Below are 25,271 nucleotides of genomic sequence, written 5' to 3' on the forward strand. Positions count from 1 at the left end.
AATGGCCTGTTTTGCTTTTAGAGCGACAATAATTTTTTTCCTTGTGGGGATGGTTAATGCGTTTAGCAGGGCGGCCGCCAAGCTCTTATCTGACAGAATGTCTGGTTTTTATTTTGTGCGTATTTTTGTATTTTATATCTTTCGTAATGGCTCCGGCTACACAAAATGAAATTTCATTCAGGATGCCCGCAGGCTGTTTCTACAGGGCTGCTGCTGCTGCTGCGCTCGTGTCCTGCTTGAGGACAACAGGCGGCTGGCCGATACGATGCTGGACATAGGTGGGCCATTGGCCTGACCCAGCAAAGAGTCCGTCATCTCCAAATTTAATGATCACTTAGTTAAATATATTAAGGTAAATTAACTGAAAACAGCTTGCAGATATTTAATTGGCTTAGGATTTTATTTAAGTTAACTGATGAATCAATATGTTTAATTTCATAATGTGAAGATCTAAGGATGTTAATGTTTAAGTTATTTTTTAAGAACTGTGATTTGGAAAACCGTTAAAAGGACATGCAATGAAATTCAACCAAGGGGAAGCGAGGAAGTCACTTAACAATGTTAAAAAGTGTAATTTTTAATAAGGCTATGATTTTTGTTTGTTTGTTTGATGTGCTTGTTTATAATGTTGTGAAAACCAATAAAAAAAAGCCCGTCATCTCATTTGCCCGCGCGCCTCCCTTTGCCTGCCTGGCGCGCTACACCAACCCGCTCCCTCTCTCTTATTGCAATGGCGCCACGAGCCCTCGTGAGGGAACTAAAGAGCCTCGTTTTCCCATCAGCCCCTGCGGCAACGGCGCGGGCTGCGGGAATGAGGGGAAAGAAGGGGGGGCGGAAGGAGGGGGCGGGGAGCGCGAGCGACGGAGGAGGCGGAGCGGCAGCGGCGCTGAGGGAGCGTGCGAGGCAGAAAGTGTAGGCCGGGAGGCGGGCGCACGGTCGGTCGGTCGAACGGACGGGACGGGGCGAAAAGCCAGGCAGGGAAAGGTCGCGGCGGGAAACGGGAGAGAGAAAAGCAGCGGCTACATTTGACGAGGGACGCGCCTCACTCGAGCCTTAGGAAAGAGACGACGCCACGCCAGCCCCCGCCATGGCCGAGACGAAGGTGAGACTCGAGAGGGTTGACGAAAAGCGCCGGCGAGCCTCGAAATCGAGAGCGGGGAGCAGTTAAAGGAGGTCCCGGGGGCGGGGGGGGGGTTGGAGAGAGAGAAAGCCTGAGACTAGGCCGCCCTCTTGACTCATCCCCCCTCCCCCACCTCAGGTTTATTAACCCGCTGAAGCCCCTTATTTCTCTTCCCGCTTTCCACGGGCTGCCTCAGCGCTGCCTGGCAGCCGTTTCTCTTTCCCCGCCACCCCCCCCCCGGTCTTAACAAGGCCTGGGGCCTCCTATCCTCCTCCAAGGCGCGCAGGCAGGGCCGCCGCCGCCGCAGCAACGTGCTGCGCGCGATTCACGCTTGCTGGGACGTGGCGTTCCCTTGGGTTTGTGATAATTTCTATAAACCTCCCCCCCCTCTTTTTTTGGGGGGGGAGTGGGGGTGTACTGGGCCCTTCTCTGTCTCCAGCCCCGGGGTGTGTGGGTGTGCTGAGATCTCCCCCCCCTCCCCGCCTGCTGGAGGAGGAGGCCGCCCCACGTGCTCGGCTGCCCATTCCCGCTTCTCCTTCGGAGAGAACCCGGTTTTGTCACTGCGATGTCCTCTCGTTAGTATTTCAATTTTTAAAATATAAGGGAGAACACCCGCATTGAAAGCGCGCTCAGGGTCATAAGGCTTCAAACAGGATGCAGAAGGTGGCTGCTGCTGTTGCTGCTGCTTGCCTTGCTTACCCAAGTATTTCTAGGGATGCAGTCCTGTTCACCCGCTTGGCTGGAGGAAGAGGCAGTTGAATCCATTAAGGCCGTAGGCCTTCACAATATAAAAAGGGTTGCGGATTTGCTCGTTTATATATTTGGCATGATAGAAGAAATGGGATGGGTAGGAAAAGAAAACTAAACAGTGGGAGGGCATAAGTAAAAATCTGACAATTGGCCCAGAAGATAAAATAGCTACTAAGCACAGTAAAACTGCTTTAAATCCCACAATACTGGTTTTAATTTAGTAACTTTGTTGTGCACGCTCTACAAAGAGAAAACTGTGTTTAAAATAGTGATATTTGTATTTCCTTGGTTTGGTTTCTACCCCCCATCTTTTGATCACTAAGTAAAAACGTTGGGGCTGCTGTACCTTCTCTGACGCCTCACATTGCTAATAGACACATTAACTTAACACCACAATCCCCTGTCCTTGGGAGGATCCTTCTGTCCTTGGCATCCTAGTTGTTCTATATTGCCTTTTTATATGAAAGAACAAGCAGGCAGCATTCAGATTAAACAGCAGCTGCTAGGTCAACAACAGGTAAGTTAAAAATTGGCATTACTGCCCAGCCAAAGTTTCAGAAAATAAATGGTTTTTCATCAAGCACTAGAATTGTATAAATGTAGGTGTATTCAGAGGGAGCTGGTTTCACAGAGAGGGTGCTACTGTTGAAAAAGACTGACCTTCTAAAGAGCCTCTGTAGACAGTGACATGACTAGGAGGGCCTCCTCATCCAAGAATCTTAGTGACCAGTCAGGTTGATTTTCTGAAAGGTGCTCCTTCAGGTAAGTTAGTCCTAGGTTTTTTATGGCTTCGTAGGTAAAGACCAAAGCATTAAACCTGTTCTAGTTGCATATTAGCAGCCACTGCTACACTTTTAAGCAGGCATAGGCAAACTCAGCCCTCCAGATATTTTGAGACTACAACTCTCATCATCCCTAGCTAACAGGACCAGTGGTCAGGGATGATGGGAGTTGTAGTCCCAAAACATCTGGAGGGCTGAGTTTGCCTATGCCTGCTTTTAAGAGTGGTATAGTATATACTTGGTAGGATGTCTCAGTCAGCATCCCAGCCACTGCATTTTGCTCTAGCTGCAGCTTCCAGACCAACCCTAAGAACAGCCCCACTTAAGAGCACATTGCAGTAATCCAGTCTTGAGGTGGTTGATGCATGAGGCATAGTAGCAAGGCTGTCCTGGTTCATAAATGATAATAGCTAGTGCACTAGCCAAAGCTGGGGTGGGGGAGTACTCCTAGCCATTGTGCGCACCAGGTCCTTCAGTTCAAAGCTGACAAAACATCCCATTGTTACACACTTGCTCCTTTGGAAGAGTGCAGCCCTATCCAGGGTAGGCCAGCATTCCAGTTCTCTGACTTGGGAACCACCTGCCCACAGGACTTCTGCCTTGTCCAGATTCAGCTTTAGACCATCACTGCATTGAGGCACTGGTTCTGGACTTGTATGGCCTCACCTGACTCAGATGTTACTGAGAAATAGAGGTGGCTGTCATCAGCTTATTGATGACATTATGCTCCAATTTCCTAATTACTGTTTCAAGCAACTTCATATAAGTAAACAGCATTGGAGAGAAGATGGCACCCTGCAGGAGGCCAAGTCACTCAGTGCAACTCTGATACTGGTCCTTTGAATAGAAAAAAAACAGTTTAAAACAATACCACTAGTTCTTAACACTGAGCTAATCCATGAGCATCGCATTGTCATTGGTATCAAAAGGCATGTGGATGAGTGAACCATGTCCTCAGCCCTTAAAGTTGCTGGCTTCCAAAGAGGGGAAAGCTCCCATTATTTTTTTTTTGGTGAGGATGAAAGTGTGGGCTGCAAGCCACCTCTAACAAGCAGACTAGAGGAGGGGTGGAGCCCCCTCCACCAGCTCATTCATCAGCATGGAATTCCTGCTTGCCTAGGCTGGCTGATGTATATACTTGTTACATTAATTAGTAAAATGGATGCAACTATCACTTCCAGACCAAAATAGAAAAAATGGATTAAATGGCTAAGATGTGCAAGTTCATAAGATCTTGCATTTTTATTATTGGGGGTCTTTTTGAATTAAATATCACAAGCCTCTTAGCAATTTTGTTTTAAGGTTCATCATGTGACTTTTTCCACAGGACACACATGAGGAGCATGACTTAGCACCTGACAACGTAGATGATTCTAACCATGACCCTCAGTTTGAGCCCATAGTTTCTCTTCCTGAGCAAGAGATTAAAACTCTTGAAGAAGATGAGGAAGAACTCTTTAAGATGTAAGTACAATAAGAATGGTGCGTCAGTAACTTCCAAACTTTGGGTTGGGGCATATTAATATGCTGATGGGTTGCAGCATATGCACATTGGCAAGGCATACATGTTGTCTAGGGCAGTGCCTTTATTAGGCCACCAAAATGTCAGAAAATAGTGTCCAAGCTTTGGTATATGGGATTGAGTCAGTACAACTGTCTTTTTCTAGATGGCATTGTAAATATTCGAATGGCCAAACTTTTAACGTGGTAGTCTGTATTCAGCAACTTAAGGCTTTATTCTGTAGCAATTCTCGGTGAGATAGAAGGGCTATCTTTTTTCTTTCTTTCTTTTTACTGAACAGTCATCCACTTACCTAGAAACGAGGAGTGCAAAGTTGGTTTCCTTTTCTGTGACAGAAACTAGTGTTTTCTATCATATAAGGAATGTCAATTTTCAGGCCAGTTAGATTGAATTCATGAATCACATCCCACAACAGAATGCCCCAAAGCAACTTGAAGTGTAAAATAAAGCAATACTATAAAAAAATACATACACATATGAAAAGAGAGACTAGCTTGTTCCAACAGCTATTTCTTCCCAATGTACCTATAGTAAACTAGAAGCCTAGTACTACTGTCTTTAGTAAGGATTAGTATGTCCCCCACAACAACTTGTGTGTGTTTTTTGAGAGAAAATATTGGGGAAACAAATGGTCTAGGGGAGGGAAGCATATCAAATGTACATTCATATGGAGCATTCATGTTAAGAGATCGCAGTTCTGTGAAAAATCTGGTAAAAAGTTCCATGCATAAACTAAGCTATGCCTTGTTTTCATTTTGTGTCTCCCTCCCCAAAAGGCGAGCAAAACTCTTCCGCTTCGCATCGGAAAACGATCTTCCCGAATGGAAAGAACGAGGCACTGGTGATGTAAAGCTTCTGAAGCACAAAGAGAAGGGGACCATTCGTCTCTTGATGAGGAGAGATAAAACCCTAAAAATCTGTGCAAATCATTACAGTATGTGATTTGGTACACTGCACTTGTTGTACAGTACTACTTATTTTGCTGTAATAGCAAGAAAGGAAATTAATAATAGGGACAGAAGGTGGTGAAGGTCCTTCTGGTTCTGGTTACTAAGGAAGCGTTATACCCAAGGCCACTTGCACAGTGAGCTTCTGCCTGCATCATCAGTTGGTGCGATGTTGGAGGTTAAAAGGATGAAGAAGCTATGTAGTTTACCTTCTCTTAGCAAATGTCCTTCAGATACAACCTCCAAATATAATCCAGTGTGCCACAAGCAGACATGAGATATTTCACAAAGGCATGCAAATAGCTTTAAGCAAGGCAGTGCCAAGGTTGCAGGTTCGATCCCTGTATGGGACACCTGCGTATTCCTGCATTGCAGGGGGTTGGGCTAGATGATCCTCAGGGTCCCTTCCAATTCTATGATTCTAGGGGAACCGTGCTGTGCAAATGAAGAAAACTAAGCATGGCCCAGTCACTTATAGTCCAACCTTCTTTAGTTCAAAAATGGCAGTGAAACCTTCACATGTCTTAACAATAATAGCATGAAAAACATGCCACACTATGTAGTAGGGTTTCAGAAAACTAGTAGCGTCAAGGGTAGTGTCAAGATTCTGGAATGCAGTCTTAATTGTGAATAAAATCTAGCCATGCATTCATTGATAAATAGGCTAGACTAGAACTTAAATGCATTTTTAACAATCTTTTATGTTGCCGATAAGGTAGATATCTTCAGGCAGACAGTTAAGGAGGCTGTGTTGTTTGCTCTAGTACTTCCTGTGCCCAGCTACTTTTTTCTCTCTCTTCCTGCCCCGGCTTTTCCTTTCTAGTTACACCTGTAATGGAGCTGAAGCCCAATGCAGGAAGTGACAGGGCATGGGTGTGGAATACACATGCTGATTTCGCAGATGAGAGTCCTAAGCCAGAACTTCTGGCAATTCGGTTTTTAAATGCAGAAAGTAAGTTAAAAGCAACATAACTTTGATCACTTAAAATTGCTCTGTATGTATGAAGACGTGAAGTGGGTGTAAACTGAATGTTTTGTATTTCATTGCATCACATTTTTCTGTAATGAAACAGGCTATCCTCTGTGCTAGTACTCTGTTAATACTTCAACAGGGTTGACAGGCCTAAAGAGCACGTCTCATGACTTCTATAAAGTAGGCAGTCTGGGCTATTTCAGAAAAATTTTATAGGTCACATGCAAATTGTGGGCAAGCAAATTAAGTATACTGGATTTACTTTTTGGATTGATAGGATTTTTGTTGTTGTTTAGAGGTCCTTAAATCCTTGCCTCTTAACAAGTGGAAGCAAAGATTATTGTGTTCTGCTCTCATATGTCCTGGCCAAATGTAGCTGTTATTTCTATAAAAAGTATTGACTTACTACCATAGCAACCTTCAGGTTCTGTGTTGATTCCTTCTCGTGGTGTGCCAGTGGGGAGTTAGCTGTTGCATGTAAGCCATTCAGTAAACCCAGGGAAATGGAGCACAACTTTACTTTCTGTGCATAGTGTGAAATTGGCTTTACGGACTTGAAGTCGGGGATGGGGGAAAGCAAATCAGACACAGGCCTTTGTTTCTTGTTTTCTGGCCTATGGAATAAAAATGCCTTTTTTGATGAATGACATTTTTCATTATCTAGCATTGAGCAACAGTGACCTCAAGTGGTCATTTTTGCTAATATAGTGTAACAGTAAACCACCTGACAACTTCCATTGTATTATAGTTATGAAAGTATTGATATGCTATCTTTATCAGAAATCCTTTTTGCTAATATTAACTCTATTAAAGAAAAATCTGGCAGTGATGCTAGTACATGAACTCTAGTTTAAGATCTAGTTAATCGGTAGGTCTTATGATACAAATCTCCACTGCACTTACTTGTCCTGCAAAACATCAAAGAGTGCATTTTACACTGAAATGTATAAACAGTTCTAGAAACTCAGATACTCTGTAGACTGCATTTGTACATGTGGCTTTACTAGATCATAGGCATTGTCAAGACCAGAGCTTTCCAAACTGTTTCTCGATACGTTAGTGTGTCAGCTGCAGTATGTGGGTGTGTCACACAAACATTCTCCATGTTCCTCCTGGGGCAGGAAATGGGTTAGTTTAACTTCTGGTAAACTGAATTACTGTGTCCCAAAATGATGCATGTCTAAAAAGTGTCTTGCAAACATCAAAAGTTTGGAAAGCTCTGGTCTTGATACAAAGAGGATGAGTGTTTATGCAATCTGAGGTACCAGAGAAAAAAACGTTATTTACTTTAAGTTGTGTCTAGATCCATTGCAACATATTTTATGATACTTTATTTCCTTAAAACAGATGCACAGAAATTCAAGGCAAAATTTGAAGAATGTAGAAATGAGGTTGACAAGGGAAAGAAAGGTAAGAATTTGTTTTCTTCTGATGAAGGAATACTGCAGTCAGGAGACTGCAAACAATTCTGCAAAAACCCCTGAACTGTCAGAATAACTAGCATTTTATATATGTACGATATGCCACGTTTTAGACCCTCTTGTAGATCCTCATTTACTTCAGCAGAAATGTAAGAGTTAAAGAGGCTTGCACTGAGGCGGTCTTGCCTTTTTCCATTATCTTCAGCAACATGCATCTCTGAACCTTTCACGTTACTGTCTCATCTTGCTGTTTACCTAATTTTAGAATTTCTTGATCATACCCCACAGCTTAGCAATGTCAGAAAGTGACATGCTATCTCGTTTTTGCATGTCAGAGCAACTGACTTTCAGACACTTAAGAAATCCTTCTTATGAAACAGTAGGCAGGCACTTGATTGTACAAAATAAAGTTTAGTTAACTTTATTCAAATCTATTTATTGCTAAAGCGAGAAGCAAATTGTGCATTGTTAGCACTCACTTATATGCTGTTTTGAGGATAGACAATCTGGCTTTCAGGTAAGGTACTAAAAATATGGCAGTTGCAAGAAACAGTATGTAATCTTGGAGAACAATTGGAAATATAAACAAGATACATGGTCTTTGCATAAGAAGTCCAGCACACATTGTTTACATATCCAGCGATGACTAACTCATTTGCCATATTGACTGTGTTCACAACAAGCAAAGAGCCTGGACTTAATAAATTGTACTTGTATGAGCTCTGTGCTAGTGCGTTCAACCTTAATCTGTTTCACATGCATGGTTAAACAAATCAAGCCCTACTACTGGCAGACACCAGTCTTGTCCCCCAGGTTCTAGATGATATTGGAGTGTGTGAGAAGGGACACACGAAAGAAGGTGGTTCCTAAGGTATCCAGGTCCCAAGTCATTAAGGGTTTTCAGGCTTGAACTGAACCCGGAAACCAATTAGCCAGTATAAATCGCTGTGGGACGCGGGTGGCGCTGTGGGTTAAAACACAGAGCCTAGGACTTGCTGATCAGAAGGTCAGCGGTTCGAATCCCTGCGACGGGGTGAGCGCCCATTGCTTGCTTCCTGCTCCTGCCCACTTAGCAGTTCGAAAGCACATCAAAGTGCAAGTAGATAAATAGGTACCGCTCCAGCGGGAAGGTAAACGGCGTTTCCGTGCGCTGCTCTGGTTCGCCAGAAGTGGCTTAGTCATGCTGGCCACATGACCCGGAAGCTGTACGCCGGCTCCCTCGGCCAATAAAGCAAGATGAACGCCACAACCCCAGAGTCGGCCATGACTGGACCTAATGGTCAGGGGTCCCTTTACCTTTATAAATTGCTGAGAACTGATAAGATTTTCATAAGGAGAAACAAACCACAAGCCTGGTTTGGACACAGTTCTAAATTATTCCTTTTCTAGTTTGTTTAACTGTTCATGTCAGGGGAGGAATGAAGCGGGAGCAGAACTGTGCACTAGCACGCATCGTGTACACAGTATGATTTATTAAGCCAAGGTTATTCACTTATTGTTGCATGTAACACAGCCAGTGACTGCTAAAGAATTTTCTGTTAACACCTGTATATAAGAAAATTAACTTGCTATAGTGTACATAGGACCAAGAGACATGGACAGCGAGGGAGCTACTAAAGTGACCTGCAACACCTGTGCCATGTATGTCTTCATGCCTGAGAATGTGGAAAACTACACCTGCAAGCAGTGCAAGCGGATTCCCTTGCTGAAGGAGAAGATAGAGCAACTTGAGACCCGCCTAGCCACACTTCAGGCTACTGGGCAAGGTGAGGAATTTCTCATTAGAGCAGAGTGGACTCTCTTGGAACAGCAACACAGGTGGGGTGCCCCTAGGAAGGAGGAAGATTGCCCATTGCAGGAAACGAATGCCCGGAGGAACATGACAGACAGAAGCAGTACTGTCAGGAACCATGCTTTGACACTGGAGCTGCAAAATCAATTCCATGCCCTCAACTTGGACACCAATTCTGGGCTAGAGGAGCAAGTACAGTAGTTGCAGACCTCAGAATACATAGAAGTGATGGTGGAAGGTGCAGTGTGCAGAACAATTCCTGTCATTCCCCAGAGGTGGAAGAGAAGTGTGTTGGTGGTAGGTGACTCCCTGCTGAGGGGGACAGAGGCAGCAGTGTGCAGGTTTAACAGGATGTATTGGGTGGTGAACTGTCTTCAGGCGCAACAATTCACTATGTGAGAGACAGGTTGCCAAGTTTTATAAAGCCCACTGACAGTGACAACCCCTTCTGATTCATGGGTACAAATGATTCTGCTAGATGTAGTCTTCAGCATAATAGCAAGGGACGTTGACACTCTGGGCAGGAAGCTGAAGGGCCTTGGGGCACAGGTGTTATTTTCATCACTCTTTCCTGTTGAAGATTGGGGCACAGGAAGAGGAAAATGCTGGAAGTAAAGTATTGGTGGCACAGGTGATGTCAGGAAAGGTGTAGCTTCTTGGATCATGTTCAGTTCTTCTTTGAGGAAGGATGTCTGGCAAGAGATGGGTTGTACCCCATGGCAGTTGGCAAGAGTGCTTTTGCTAAGAGTCTTATGAACCTGATCAGGAAAGCTTTAAATTAAACCCTGAGAAAGAGGGAAAGGACATTGCAGACTGCAAGGAGACACCTGGTACTGAGGATAACAGCTTCACTTGCACACAGGAAATGGAGGTGTTGCTCCAGAAACCTGCTGAAGGGCAGGAAACTGCAAGAAGGTGGAAGAAGCAACAAGAGGATCATCTCTCTTGGACCTGTTACTTACCAGGAAGAGATCGACAAATGATACAGAGGCAAGAGAAATCTAAGTGTAGTCAGACATGTGCTCTGGACTTTTAAGAAGGGTGATCTCAAAAAGCTTAAGGAATACTCAAAGAGAAGGAAGTCCAAGAAGAATGAGAGTTTTTTTTAAAAAAAGTGGAATATTGAAGATACAAAGGCAGACCATTCCAACAAGAAAAGTGGGAAACTTCTAAAGAAACTGATGTAGCTGCATAAGGTGCTTACAGATGAGCTGAGGTTTAAGAAAGACATATATAAGAAATGGAAGAAAGGGGCAATCACAAAGGAGAGTAGCCAGCAGTTGCAGGGAGAAGCTCGGGTGGGCCAAAGCTCAGGTTTGCAAGAGATGTTAAAAATAATAAAGTAAGTTTATTTGGCTATGTTCAAAGCAAGAAGAACAACAAGCAAGTAGTGAGTCCTCTGCATGGAAAAGACTGAGAAATTTTATTGGGTGACAGAGAAGGCAGAACTGCTCAACACCTACTTTGCCTCTGTCTTCACCCAAAAGAAAAGCAGTGCCCAACCTGGTGATAACAGAATAATAAATGTTGCAAGGAGGGAGCCTGCAGCCCACAATAGGAAAAGAGGTGGCATGGGAACACCTAGTTATTTTAAATGAATTCAAATCTCCCAAGGCAAAATATAGTGTCCTGATCAAAGGAAGTATTCATCCTGCTCTGTTGGTCTTGCCTTGGTCAGAACACATCTGGAGTACCAAGTCCAGTTCTGGGCACCACAATTTAATAAGGTTATTGACAAGCAGAGGAGGGCAACCAAGATGATCAGGAGTTTGGAAACCAAGCCTTATGAGAAATGGTTGAGAGAATTGGGTATGTTTAGCTTTGAAAAGAGGAGACTGAGAGGAGTTATGATTGCCATCTTCAAATACCTAAAGGGCTGTCACATGGAAGAGGGAACAAGCTTGTTTTCTTCTGCTCCAGAGGCTAGGATCCGAACCAATGGATTCAAGTTACAAGAGGAAATTCCAATTAAACAAAAGAAGAAAATTCTGACAATAAGAGCTATTTGAAAGTGGAACAGACTCCAATGAGAGTTGATGGACTCTTCTTCCTTGGAGGTTGTTTTAGCAGAGGCTTGATGGCCTTCTGTTATGTATGATCCCGTTGAGATTCCTGCATCGCAGGGGATTGGAGCAGATGGCCCTTTGGATCCCTTCCAACTAAATTCTATGATGGTATAAAAGTAGAAGAATACAAAACATTTCCTAAATATATAAGCCAGAAAAAGGATGACCAACTAATGGCATTCTATAATTCTATATAATTAAGGAATGTGTTATAGATAGCACCTTTTCCCTTGGCCAGGCATGTAATTATTCTAGTACATAACAAATTTATTGAAATTTAAGCACAGCTCAAAGCCTGAGGTTTCTTAAAAACAGTGACTTCTATGTTCAGAATATTTCAAAAAAGTAAGTTTCTCAACCAGTAGTTTCACCACCCCTAGGCAGGATAATAGCTTTTCGCGTTAAAAACAGAGACATAGCAAATTACATCCCTAGCTACAGTAGCTGAAAGAGACAATGGGGACCTGTATGTTTGAAGCAGTTCCCATTTCCAGCATCCTATAAGCTTTTCTGACAAGCTAGTCGTATTTTTTGAGTTGTGCTAAAGCCATCAGCCATCCAAATCACAGATCATCCAGGGTATCGCAGGTCTTTCATATGATAACCTTGGCATGGCATGTTACACGTGAAGTGAAAGACTTGTACAGCATTCTTTATCTTAGGGGAATTCCATTGTGCTCTGATGCTCTTGGCTTGCCTGTACATGATTTCTGCTTTTCAAATGGCCCTCAGTGTTTGTGCCTTGTTTCTGCTTCTGACATGTGAGAGGGGAAGCAAAGGAATCTCTTCTCAGTTACAGTCATACCGTGGTTCCTGAAAGCCTTGGTACTTGTACATTTTGGCTCCCGAATGCCATAAACCTGGAAGTAAGTGTTGCGGTTTGCAAATGTTTTTGGAAGCCGAACATCCGACGCAGCTTCCGGTTGAGTGCAGCCAATCTGAAGCCACACCTTGGTTTGCGAATGTTTTCGGAAGTCGAATGGACTTTCAGAACAGGTTACGGTTGACAACCAACGTACGACTGTACTCACTGTTTTCTCCATTTGATACAAGTGGGGCTTACTATAGTCTTCTAAAGAAAAGGTTTTCAGTGCTTGATCTCAGTTCCTTGCGCATCACTCACTAGTCAAACTGGACGTTCACTATCAAACATGGTTTTCTTATGACCAGGGAACTCTCAGCCACAATTGACAGGATTACTTGACACCTGGATCTCTGTCACCTTGTTGGATGTCTCTGCCCTGCAAGCAGCTGATAAGGAAATGAAGTTGTGATATGAGTGATTGCAGCCTGATGGCAGATAACCAATAAGTAGCTCAGTAGCCACGAATTACCACAATATGTGATAATCACCACCAACTCGGATGCCTTTAGAAGAGGATCAGGCAGTCATAGAGGATGCTCTCAATGGCTGTTAGTCATAATGGGGGAGTTACGCAGGAGTGGTGTTGGATTTGTGTCCTGCTTGTGAGCCTCTCATAAGTATCTGGTTGGCCCCTGTTAAAACAGGATGCTAGACTAGATAGACCTTTGGTCTGATTGCACAGGGCTCTTACATCAAGTGTTCAGGGCCATGATTAACAGGTAAGCAATCTTCATTTTTATGCTTAATAGCAGGCTCACTCTGTACCTGACTGCAATATTCAGTCACGGTGCTTTTTAGGCCTGCTAGAGTAATCCAGGATGTTGTGAACACTTTCCCTACTTGTGGAAGTCCGTTTCAATTGATCTTGGTACAGATGACCCTTTTTGTCCTTTCCAATCCACAATTCTATGATTCCAGGTGCTTCGTTATTACTGATGAATTTGAGGTATAGAAATGTTACCAGTTTTAAAAATCTTGATGTTGGGATTTTTTAAGAGAGACTCTTAGTATTCAATTGACTTTTTATGTACTCATCAGGACGTGAAGTGTTATTCTCACTGAAGTGTCTGGTTTTCATATAGCTGCGCCATAGCTCTGCATGGATACAAATTCATATATATATATATATATATATATATATATATATATAGCAGAACATTCCAAAATTATTTCTTTCTTGCAGCATTTTGTTACAGTGGAATAGCTAGTTGCTTTGTAATTAAAATTGTATTAATGGTTAGCAATTCAAAATCTTCAAGTAAGGAGGGGAAATTCTCCCCTCCCCCTTTGAGTTAATGGTTTTTCAAACTATGAAGCATTACTTTTTCCTGCAGATTATCCTGAAGGCATAAAAACATAGACATGTTGCAATAGAGAGCTTCTACTTTTCAAATACAGTGGTGCCTCGCAAGACGAAAAGAATCCGTTCCGCGATTCTCTTCGTCTAGTGGTTTTTTCGTCTTGCGAAGCAAGCCCATTGACGGCTTAGCGGATTAGCGCGCTTAGCGGCTTAGAAAAAGGGGGGGAAAGTCGGAAAAACTCGCAAGACATTTCGTCTTGCGAAGCAAGCCCATAGGGAAATTCGTTTTGCGAAGCGCCTCCAAAACGGAAAACCCTTTCGTCTAGCGGGTTTTTCGTCTTGCGAGGCGTTCGTCTTGCGGGGCACCACTGTAATGTAACCTTGGGTTGAAGTAGCTTCGGGATGAATATTTTCGGGTTGCGCTCTGCGGCAACCCGGAAGTAACAGAGCGCGTTACTTCCGGGTTTTGCCACATGTGCAGATGCTCAGAATGACGCCATGCGTGGAAGCGGCGAAACGCGACGCGCAGTTGCGTGTTACGTTCCCTTTAGGATGTGAACGGGGCTCCGGAATGGATCCCGTTCGCATCCAGAGGTACCACTGTATCTTTTAAAAAAACTCCGCTGCTTATGATCTGAGTGCCATAAGGACCTGCCTGTGAGAAATTGGAAAGTCAGGAACCAACCAATGCCTTTTCCTGCTTCCTCCAAATAACTTGGGGCAGTACGCATAGGGTGGGTTATTGCATGTTACAACAGTAAAAATGTAGCAAAAATGTAACAGCTTTCCCAAGGCTGTCCCAATAAGCGGAGCTTTGAATCTGGTTTATCTGTTCAAATCACAGCATTCGCCACACTGACTGTTTTGCATTATTACACCATAGAAAATACTATATTGTTCTCTCAGATCTTTTTGACATGTTTCCATATTACCTACTGCACTGTCTAATAATATCTTTAAACATTTTTTAGCAGGAACAGAAAAAAATGATAGTGCTGATAAAGTTGCCGAGAAACTAGAAGAACTTTCTGTAAAGGAGGAGATCAAAGAATCGGAGAAAGAAGTCAAGGAGAAAACTGAAGAAAAGCAATAAATCATCTTGGGCCTTGTGTATTATTTTTTTCTTAATTTTTTAATTTTTACAAGGGACTTTATAAAGAACTGTATTACAACATTCACTTTTTTTTCTAACTTTTTGCCCTTTTTGAAGAGATCTTCAGAAAAAATCCATTCCCCAGTCATGAAAATGTACTGTGCTAAACTTTCTTTTCCATAGTGGAAACACTTATTTATAGTCATCCAAGAGAGTGAATAAAAGTTTGAAAATGGTGTCAAAGGACAGAACTGAATTTTCTGTATGCTTCTGATGTGTGGCTGCAATTATTACCTTGGGTTATATTTTTCAGTGCATATCTTTAGATGAGATGTAGTATAACTGAATTATACCAGTAGAAAAAGTGCAGGTAATAAAGATGTTTCTCATATACTGTGACTGAAAGCTGTTAATGAAACAAGATACTCTATATTTTCCTTGTAAGTGGGGTTTGAGTGAACGTACGTGTTTCGTGAAACTTTGTTACGGAAAATGGCGTACCCCTTAGAATATAATGTCATAATCCTCCAATGGATTTCAGCATACTTATGGTTTCTAATGGTCCTTTGTAGTTGACCGAGCATGGCAGAACATACGTTCTGAATTTGCCATGGCTGAAAGTGATGCTGGTTGGCAACCATGAAGCTTAAGACCTTACTACATTTCAAATATTTCTCCATGCAGAACAAGAATGTGCTGTCTGGAAAACTTTAGGATCACAAGCGGTTTGTGGAATAGATGGGACACGAAGCCCAGTTCACTATGATCTCTTTAAATCTTCAGTTTAAGCTATCCATTTAACACAGGTATTAAGATTAGTGTATTACATATCCTGTTATTTGTTGCTGTCTTAATGATAGCATACCCTAGTGCTTTTTGCAGGTGGGGGAATTGACTTAATCTTAATGGGGCTTCAGGCTGTGGGAAAGTTGAATATCTCTTAGCATCCTTGGGGGAAAGCATCAATATTTAAGGACTGCATCACTCATAGGGATAGAACCTCGGGCAGATGTAGCGTTAAACTTCAATGCCATGTACCTAAACTAAAATGTTCTACCGCTTGTTCTGCCACTGATAATAAAAACTGGTTATCTTGCAGGATTTGCTGCAAGGATAGTCTTATGTGGAAGCTTACTTCCACATGGAAGTCCTTTTCGATCTCTACGTGTGAACAGCCAAGGGTGTTTGTGACTGACTGCATTTGGCACACAAGTTTACACTTCTACTGCGAAATAGGCAATGATTGCTGACAATGCCAATGATATTCCTGTATCCAGGTCTTTGTTGCACAAGTGTGTGTGTCTGGATTGGGGCTTGTCTCAGTCCAAGTCCATTTTTTATACATTTATACTGTCCCACTTCTGTTAACTGTGTGGCTCTCCTCAAAACACATAGATTGTCTAACGTACTTGAGAGGTGAGAATAACTGATGCAGTCTTTAAAGGTCTGAGCCTCCCAGGTACACATCGACTGTATATTGAGTGTGCATGTGTGTAGATGTGAAACGTTGCTTTTCCTATTCGTAATGGTATGCACAACACTTCAAACGCAAGCCTTTTCACGTGAAACTGGGTGGCAGAATCTTTCACTTAATATAATGGATTTAGAATGCGTCCTCTTCGTCTTTACCTACAATTATAAACATTCCCTGGATTTTCTGTTTCCAATAATTGTTTTGGATTTTGATTCTATGATTAATTCCCCCCCTGTTCTTTGTGCATACTGTTAGCTGCGTAGCGTTTTGCCCTTGTCATGTTTGATTCTTATGGCTGAGTCTGTCAAGACTGCTAGAATTTCTTCGGATTTTTCTATGTGGGGGTGGGAATAAGACCTGCAGAAATACCTCAACAAATCCCTTATTAAGGACTCTTGCCAGTATATATGATAGTAATGCATTTGAAGGTTAAAAGGGCATTGTCTATTGCTCTTCAGATCCTCCCGTCTGTAAAAGTCACCATAAGTGGATTCTGATTTATCTTGTCAAAGGGAGAAATTTTGCTCACCAAACTAACTTCAAAATAAATTTAACTATAATCATCATTCTTGCTTTTTTTTTTTTTTAGTTCTTATAACATCAGATATACATTGATGTTACAGAAGCAGAAAATGGCAACAAGCCATATTGCAATGTGACCTTTTCAATGCTAAGGCACCCTCTTTGCTGCAACCAAGCCTTTCTTCAAATATGTTGTCTCAGGACACATTTGTATACTTCTTCACATCCTCTGACTTGTACCTGTGATTGTTTACAACTGTTTAAAACATTCAGGTGACATGATTTTTATATGGTACATTTGCTGATTGTAAAACATGTTGAGGTTGGAGCGCCTTTTGGATGTTAAAATGTATTTCACATTTTTGTTTTTTATAGCAGAGAGGAAGGAAGGTGTGCTTGTGTGTGTTAGTGTGTTAACTTACCGGTACTACGCAGAAGGAAGAGTTTTGTGAGCCTCCAGTGTAAAATCTGGAGGTTTCCAGTGTTGAACCAAGACTGGATTTTTTTGGGGGGAGGGGGTTACATTGTCTATTCATACTCACATGTTATGCTTTTATGGAAGAGAATGTTTCAAAAATGAACCGAAGCCATACAGCAGAACTTTATAAACAATATTTCAACTTCTCTATACATAATAAATATACTAAAGTGAGGTGTTATAATTTAATTCTCTCTTTTTAAAATTGGGAGGTGAATTGGAGTCTGGTTGCTGCCATTTTAAGCTATGAACTCTTTCTAGGTTGAATTGTGTCATTCACAAACTTTGTGTGTAAAAGGATATCTTTATAGAGGTGCTATGTGAACTTCTGGGAAGCATATGTTGATAGCAAGGCTCCTAAAACTAATTTACACTGCCTTGGGAAATGTCTGCAGAACTCCTTAATTCCATGAACAAAACTCTGAATGGGAATATTACTATTTTTAAAAAGGTTACTCAGCAATTTAACATATATAAACAACAAATGCATTGAAACTGACATAAAAGAAAAACAAATCTAAGTCCCTTTAAGAAAAAAAAGGCGGGATCAAAACATTCCACCCACTTTTAAGTCCAGAATACAGTGGTACCTTGGTTTACGAACTTGATCCGTTCCAGAAGCCCATTCTTAAACCAAAGCGTTGTTAAACCAAGGTGTGCTTTTCCATAGCAGCACAGGACTCAATTTACACCTAGCAGGAAGCGAAACGTTCTGCTTCCAAGGCAAAGTTCACAAACCAAAACACCTACTTCCGGGTTTGCAGCGTTCTTAATCCAAGTTGTTCATAAACTAAGCTATTCTTAAACCAAGGTACCACTGTAGCTAAAGCATTTGCAAAATAAAAAATTTGCCTGGCACCTAAAGCTATGTAATGATGGCATCAGGGGAGAGCTTTCCACAAGCAGGGAGCCACCCCTGAAAATGAGTGTTCTCATGTTGCCACCCTCTGGACCCCCCCAAGGAGGGAACACACAGAAGGGCCTTGGCTCTGGGTCAGTTCAACTAAGGAGAGGTGGTCTGTGAGATATTGGGGCCCTGAGACACATAAGGTGTTAAAGGTGAAAACCATCACATTGAATTTGGCCAGGAAACTAATTGGCCAGTACAGTCAGGCCAGGACTTGTGTTGTGTGACTTGAGTGCTTTGAATAGTACTGACTTAAGAAGAAACCTAAATGGCACCAGGGAAATAAATGTAAAATGTTTCAAGAACATTGATTCATAAATAAGCATTGAGGGCTGCAGCAGTAATTAAGCTGTAAATGCTCTGTATTCTGCAGAAAGTGGGCCTTGCCCAACACTCATTTTGTGCAGGTGAGATAATTACTTTGAAACTTTAATTATCAGATGTGAATTGCCTGGCCTTTTAGAAAACAAGGACACATTCATCCTTAAAGATTGGGATAATTAAACGGAATATTTTTTAATGTCATTTTTTCAATTTTACAACAATAATACAAATTCAATAAAACCAACCCATTGGGTCAACTCCCCCCCCCCGCCCGATAGTTTCTTATGTTTAATATTTGCTACTGCATATTCTAATTATTCCCTTTTCTTCCCCCTTTAAAATTCCCCATTCATTTGTCTCTTAACTGCTTGTTCTATTTTAATCGTGCTAATGTTTTCGGTTATTTACAATAGTTTTTCAAAGTTTTCCCTTTCCTTTCTTAAATGTAATACCTTTTGGAGAGTTTTCTGCAGCTTTCGGGGGCTGAAAAATACCCTTTGGGTCAAGGGATGAGAAGCCTGTGACTTCTGCTAGCACCTCTCATCCACTTTAGCCAGTGTGACCAGGGGTCAGAGATCTTGGGAGTTGCAACTCAGCAACAATATCTGGAAGGCAACAGCTTCCCTTTCCTTTAGTCATGCAAAAGTGGTCCGGGATCAATGTGACTTGGCAGTGGAAAGGGTCAATAAGCTTGCTTCACAGTACTTGCTTTGCAAGAGAGAGTCCCCAAGTCAATCGCTGGCATCCTCTCGTCTTTTTTAAAAAATGTAGCAAGTGATGGGAAACTGATGGGGGCCCCAACATCTAGAATCATAGAACTATCGAGTCAAAACATACACTGTCTTGTGATAAGACAACATTCCCATGACTGCAATCATGGAGCAGGAATTCTAACATCCTCCCCTGATTCATGATCTGTGTTGCAGTCAACATTGTAACTGCAACAACTATACAGATGTCATACACAGTGTACCCCTGTATCACCCGTTCCACCCTTGGAACTACCTGCAACTGGATTGGCCTTGGGCATTACCGTCTTGCACTTCTGACTAGTCTTGGCATCCTAACCCTTCTGACTATCAGGAAGTCTCACACCTGGCTTTGTTGGGACTCGAACCCTAGCCCTGTTCCTCTCTGAGGAATCAGTGTTGGCACACACAGCCTTTGGACGTGGTCCAGCTTCCTTCTCCAAGGAAACAGTGTCTATCCTTATAGCCTTTGGGCGTGGTTTCTCGTCCTTCGAGGACAAACCCTGTACCCCTTTCAAGACTCCGGGTTTCAAGACCTGTGTCGAGCCACTAACCACAGCTAAATCTGCAACAGCTGTGGTAGCAAACTCCTGAGCATACCTGGTGAGCATTTCACCCTTCGTAGCTCCTCCTCACCTGCGCACCTGGCACATCTCCTCCACTGTATTAGTGGAACTCAACTCAGAGCACCTGCTGTTTATAACAGTAACAGATTTAGTATCTAAGACTTCAGCAATGGGGTAGCCTAGGAAAATACCCTGATTTTCCTCCCATTGTGCATTGCACTCAACATCCCTAGTGAGTAAAATCATCTCGGTATTAGGCTTTAGGGATGCGGGTGGCGCTGTGGGTTAAACCACGGAGCCTAGGACTTGCCAATCAGAAGGTCGGCGGTTCGAATCCCCGTGATGGGGTGAGCTCCCGTTGCTCAGTCCCTGCTCCTGCCAACCTAGCAGTTCGAAAGCATGTCAAAGTGCAAGTAGATAAATAGGTACTGCTCTAGCGGGAAGGTAAACGGCGTTTCCATGCGCTGCTCTGGTTTGCCAGAAGCGGCTTAGTCATGCTGGCCACATGACCTGGAAGCTGTACGCCGGCTCCCTTGGCCAAGAAAGCGAGATGAGCGCCGCAACCCCAGAGTCAGTAACGACTGGACCTAATGGTCAGGAGTCCCTTTACCTTTACCTTTATTAGGCCTTAGTACTCCGTACAAGCCTTGCCCCTGGAAGAATCTATGCTCCCTGCCTCGTGACATCTCAACCCACATGTCAGACCCATCCATTGGCATCCTGGCTTTTTCCAGGTTTATCTTGTCACAGTTCCCATCAGAAACTCTGTCTGAATCCAGGGAAATGCCTTGCAAACTATGTTTGCCGAGTGTATCGCTCTGTGACTTTGGAACCCACATGTCAGATCCAATCATTGGCATCTTGGCTTTTTCTGGGTTCGCCTTGTCACTGTCATCATCACCAATAGGGTGCCATATTGCCTCCTCCTTTTGCTTTGTCCTGAGCATCTGACCATCTTCATGTCAGACATCAGCAATCTGGAAGACCCATGCACACATCCTGCATGAAAAGAATGGTTATCAGACATAATGTCACTTGCCTCTCCAATCTTCCCACCATCCCCCGTGTTAACATCACGACATAGTAAGAACAAGCCATTTATAATGTCGCTTTCGTTCCTCTGGATGGTCCCACTCTGTTGCCATAAACAGAACAGCCACGCTGCATCAGCTGGGCTTCTTGACCTGGAATGAAAAACACGTTAGGCATCACAACGTTACAGCCTTTCAGTTCCACAGTCCAGGTGCTATGCACCTCCAAGGAATTTCCACTCGATGGTGGATCGGATCCATCTTCCACAAAGGTGTACCTCTGCCTTTATAGCAGCTATAAAACACCAGGTTAGATAGATGATGGGTTAGACTCATAGAGCCATTTAAATTAATCAATCAAAGTTAGTAGTATCTGCTACCAGGTATCACATTTGCAGTGTGCTCAGCTGCCCTGTAAGCAAAGTAAAAATTTAAAAGGAAGGGGGACTGTACTCTGTTCAGTAGCTCAAATTTCAGTGGCACACTGGACACCACTAAATTTTGGTGCCCCCAGCCTTTCTTGCTACAACGTTGTGGCGCCCCCTTCTGGGCTATCCTAAAACCACCTCTGGTAGGATAAGTATATCACTAAATGGCTCTTACTTTAGCACTACTTTGGATAGTACCACCCAAAAAGGTTTTTTTTTTTAAGGAGGAGAATGGGATAGAAGATCCAGGGCACAGCTCCAAAGCCCCAGGGCTTAGATTTCCTGGGTCAGTCCCTAACAACACTCTTGGCTGGAGCTGGGAAGAGATCCACAAACATTGGTGTGTGTGCTGTCATATGTTTGTTTTTTTCCAGTTATACAGGAGATAAGAAGCTCAGTCTGGAAGCAGTATCCTAAGAGTGTTCATCCAGTGGAGGCTAATCCCTTAGGGCAAATCTGGAGCTGCCCCACCAACCTCAGTCTCCCCTTTGTTAGCACCTGCCTTCTAACTTAAAACCAACCTAGGGGGAGGAAATGGCAGTCAATTTCCTCCAGTGTTGCTCTCCTAGTACTCATCAGAAAGCAGGATGGAGGGGAAGCTAGAGTTAGCTGGCTTAGTTAGCTCTGGTTCCACTTACCACCACCAACCAGCACTGTGTGCAGCCACCTAAAAAGGCAGGTTCATATACAGTACCACCACGTAGTTCAGTATGACGGAGTCAGTCAGTAAATCGGTACATGTACTGATCAAGCTGTATGTCCAGGAAGCTGCAGCAGCTGCTCACCGCCAAGCAAAAGACGATGTACAGTGTGACTTTTGGTGAACGAGTTCTGCAAATCTCACAATAATAGAACCCAACCCAGTGAAGCTGAATGTTGGAAGATGGAGGAGACAAAAAGAAGTGACAGCACATAGTTAAACTACGGAACCCGCTCTTCAAGCAGGCAATGATGGTTACCAAATTGGATGGCCTTGAAAGAGGATTAGGCAAATTCATGGAGGACAAAGTTATCCGTAGGGCTGGGCGATACCTGGTTTTCAACATTGTGACATATCACCAGCTAAACATTGCAATATACTGATATATTACGATGTCGGAAAGAAGGATGGAGCTACATAGAGGCATTGGCTGGCTTCACGGTTTCCCCCGCATCGTGATTTTTGCCGGCAGAGTTCACAGCGGCTGCTGCAATCGAGAAGCGTCTCTGGCTTCAAGGGGTTTTCCACACATTGTGATTTTTGCATAGCGTGAACACACATCATGATTCACAGGGCAGCACTAGTCAAGATCTCTCCAGAACCTGGAAGCTACCACTGCAGCCACTTCTTGTTTCAGGGGCAGAGGCAGCCACAGTGGCACCAGAGAAGTGGCGGCATCCAGCAAGATCTTGCAAGAGCCCTGCAAGATCTTACTGAAACCCAGAAGCTGCCACCTGGTGGATTCTGCCGCCTGAGGCAGCTGCCTCATAGACAGGCCAGCCCTGTTGGCTATATTCTACCTCCACCATCGGAGGCGGTATATACTAGCTGTTGGGAACTGCAAGGGCTGAAGAGACTGTTGTCCTCAGGTCGTGCATGTGGGCTTTCAGGAAGCATCCAAGGCGCACCTGTGACAGCAGGATGATAGGCCTTTGGCTTGACCCAACACAAGGCTGCTCTGGGGCGGGACCTCAACGCCATAAACAAACTGGAGGTTATTATTCCTAGGAAGGAAAAACCCCTGGCGCAGCCCAAGCCCTGATTCCAACAACTTCTGCATTGCAAGGTGACCTCCAAAACTTGAAGATCGCCCCCCTCCACTAAAAAAATAAACACATTTTAAAGGAGGCAATTCTTGCATTCCCTTCCCACCGGGGTCCATTTTTCGCGGCGAGCTCTCCAGGCGCGATTCTGCTGCGCGCACGCAGGAGACGCCGCCAGCTTGAAAGCGCGCTGCTCTGCTCCCGCAAGCATGAACATCTCTCCATTTATTTTTTAAGCTGGCGGGAGGGACCCTCCGGGGCGGGCGGAGGCCTTAAAGCCCCGCCAGGTAGCGAGGGACCAAATGCAGCTCCTTTGAGGGCAGGGAGGCGAGGGACTGCCTTTCCTCGGCGGCGCTTTCCTGGCCCCTCTAACGCCTCTCTCGCGGGCGCGCGTCCTCCCTCTCCAACTGCGCGCTCCGCAGTTCTACCTTAAGGGGCTCGTTGACATCAGCCGAGTGGGCAGGCCTGTTGTGTGGGTGGGATTTCCTGTGCTGGAGAGGTCAGCTGTTCCCAATCCCTCTTTTTCTCTCACTCCCTCCCCCTCTTTTCTGTCTCGTTCCCTCTTTTTTTTCTTCCTCCCTACCCCCTTTCCCCCCTCCCCTGCCTCGTCTCCGCATTGCCAGGGCTTCACCTCGCTCTCTCTGTCTCTCTCTCTCTCTTTCTCTCCCCCCGACCCCCTCTCCCTCTCCATCTTTTCTCGGGCGACCCGCTGGTGCCTCTCGGACTCTTTGGGATTTTACACCTAGTGATGTGTAACTTACAGGATGCCCAGTAGCATTGGAAAGAGATTTAAACCTACGAAATACATCCCGGTCTCCACAGCAGCAGCCTTACTAGTGGGATCTACTACTTTGTTCTTCGTCTTCACGTAAGTTGGAAAGGAGCACGCCGACGAGACGAGCTCCGCGGGGAGTGCGCGGGGGGGGGGGATACAAATAAGGCCTGGTTTGGGGGCCGGCTAGGTACCTTTCGGGGACTGGGTTGCTATGGAGGAGGCAGGAGAGTTGCTTTGATCCATTGGAGAGGCCCCTGCGTTGGCGGTGATGCTTTCGAGGTGCCCAGATCTCTCCCCCCCCCCCCTTGGGGGTGGCGATTGCGGCGGCCGTGGCGTTGGGTGGGGTGGAGGGGGACGCTTCCTACTTTGCAGAGATTTCCCTGGTTATTTCATTCACATCCTCTCGCTCCAGCAGCCTTTTAAAAAAAAAAGATCCTCGACTCATAAGGAACCACCATTTCATGTCAAATCAGCCCTATCAGACTTTTGCGGCTGCTTGTCTGTGTACATTGGAGGCGCCAATCTTCTTTTTCTGTCTCCCTCCCTCTCCCCCCGCGCTCTGCTCCTGTGCGCAAAAGGGGAGGGAAAAAAGGAGGGGGGACTTGATGTATGTTTGGAGTGAGCATCATCCTGAGAAGTGCAAAAGGCGCTTTTTTTTTTTTTTTTTTGCTGCAATTAGCCAACCCAAATCAAGCCTCTTGTTTTTTTTTTTTATATATAGGCAGATTCAGCTCGCCAGCCTTGTCCCTCCTTAAGCTGGCTGTGTGGAGCGAAAGAGAGAATTGGCCTCTGGGGCTTTTTTGCAGCAAATGTCTTGTTGGTTTGGGGAGGAAGGTGAAGGCTGCCTGGAGAAAATCCTTCGGAGGCAGCACCATTGAGCTTCTGGTTGTGCTGGAAACTCCAGTATTTAATGTGCACATCTTAATGGGGTTTATTCCCTCATTTAAAAGGAAAGGGGGAGAGATTTAAAAGCATTTGCCTTCATACGCCCCCCCCAAATGCTTTAGCTTGGAGGTTTCCAGTAGCTTTCTTTTAGTTTTCTCCTCATTTTAAATTTTGCATGCAAAGGAGGGGGTTGTTAAAGTAATTGCAATTACTTGCCTTTTAAAGGAAACCTCTATATAACTTTAATTCCAGCATAGATATAGTTTGTGCTCTGAACTGTTTGTTGGGTCTTCTAGCTCTCTGAATGGTAAAAGAATCCAAATGTTTATTGAGATGATTAGGGAAAAAATACACATTATTCTCTGCTGATTAGCTGTTAGCATGCGGTCTTATTTTCACTGGATCTGAGCTCAAGGGAAGGTATTTATGGGGATGTAGTATCAAATGTAGGTCTAGCTTGGCTGCAAAAATGCACTGTACGTGTGTTAACACCCAACAAGGATTCATGTCCTTGGAGTCATTGTTGTACCTTGATGGTAAAATGGGATGTTTGCATGAGAGATCAACGTCGGTTGTGTTGCCCTAATCAAATGGTTCCGGGGTTGTTGCTTTAGTGTGTTTGTATCTGGGACAAATTGTATTATTATTTTTTGCTTTGAATGGCACATTGATTGAAAACTCTGGCTATACTTCCTGAATGAGACATAAGACATGGCTGGTGGTTAAAGACTTGCTTTCCTCTTCTCTTCTCCTGACTC

At 43.9% G+C, this 25,271-nt stretch overlaps 2 protein-coding genes and 1 pseudogene across 7 annotated transcripts in view; all 3 read left to right on the plus strand.

The window, feature by feature from the left end:
- Positions 1-835: 835 nt before the first annotated feature.
- Positions 836-16,671, plus strand: RANBP1 (RAN binding protein 1). Of its 5 annotated transcripts, none has more exons than XM_079957144.1 (7): positions 836-1,102; positions 3,980-4,116; positions 4,951-5,108; positions 5,945-6,073; positions 7,442-7,504; positions 9,090-9,281; positions 14,513-16,671. In XM_079957144.1, exons 1-7 carry the CDS (start codon positions 1,088-1,090, stop codon positions 14,629-14,631), a joined length of 813 nt encoding a protein of 270 aa, XP_079813270.1. In that variant the 5' UTR covers positions 836-1,087; the 3' UTR covers positions 14,632-16,671. The 5 variants fall into 5 exon arrangements, with proteins under 5 accessions (XP_079813270.1, XP_079813269.1, XP_079813271.1 ...); XM_079957143.1 differs by having other exon boundaries at positions 837-1,102; positions 14,510-16,671; XM_079957145.1 differs by having other exon boundaries at positions 837-1,102; positions 9,099-9,281; positions 14,510-16,671.
- A 6,910-nt stretch (positions 16,672-23,581) lies between these two features.
- The window catches only part of ZDHHC8 (zDHHC palmitoyltransferase 8), a 139,502-nt gene continuing 137,812 nt past the window's right edge, over positions 23,582-25,271 (plus strand). The window contains exon 1 of the mRNA XM_079956628.1: positions 23,582-23,721. Within this exon, the coding sequence (XP_079812754.1) occupies positions 23,618-23,721 (104 nt within the window). The 5' untranslated portion in view covers positions 23,582-23,617. The remainder of the gene's footprint in view (positions 23,722-25,271) is intronic.
- Positions 23,583-25,271, plus strand: part of LOC307204919 (serine/threonine-protein phosphatase 2A activator pseudogene) — a 49,193-nt pseudogene continuing 47,504 nt past the window's right edge. The window contains exon 1 of the transcript XR_013843941.1: positions 23,583-23,721. The product of XR_013843941.1 is annotated as a serine/threonine-protein phosphatase 2A activator pseudogene (transcript). The remainder of the gene's footprint in view (positions 23,722-25,271) is intronic.

Source organism: Podarcis cretensis (genome assembly GCF_951804945.1).
Source record: "Podarcis cretensis genome assembly, chromosome: 16".
NCBI lineage: Eukaryota > Metazoa > Chordata > Lepidosauria > Squamata > Lacertidae > Podarcis > Podarcis cretensis.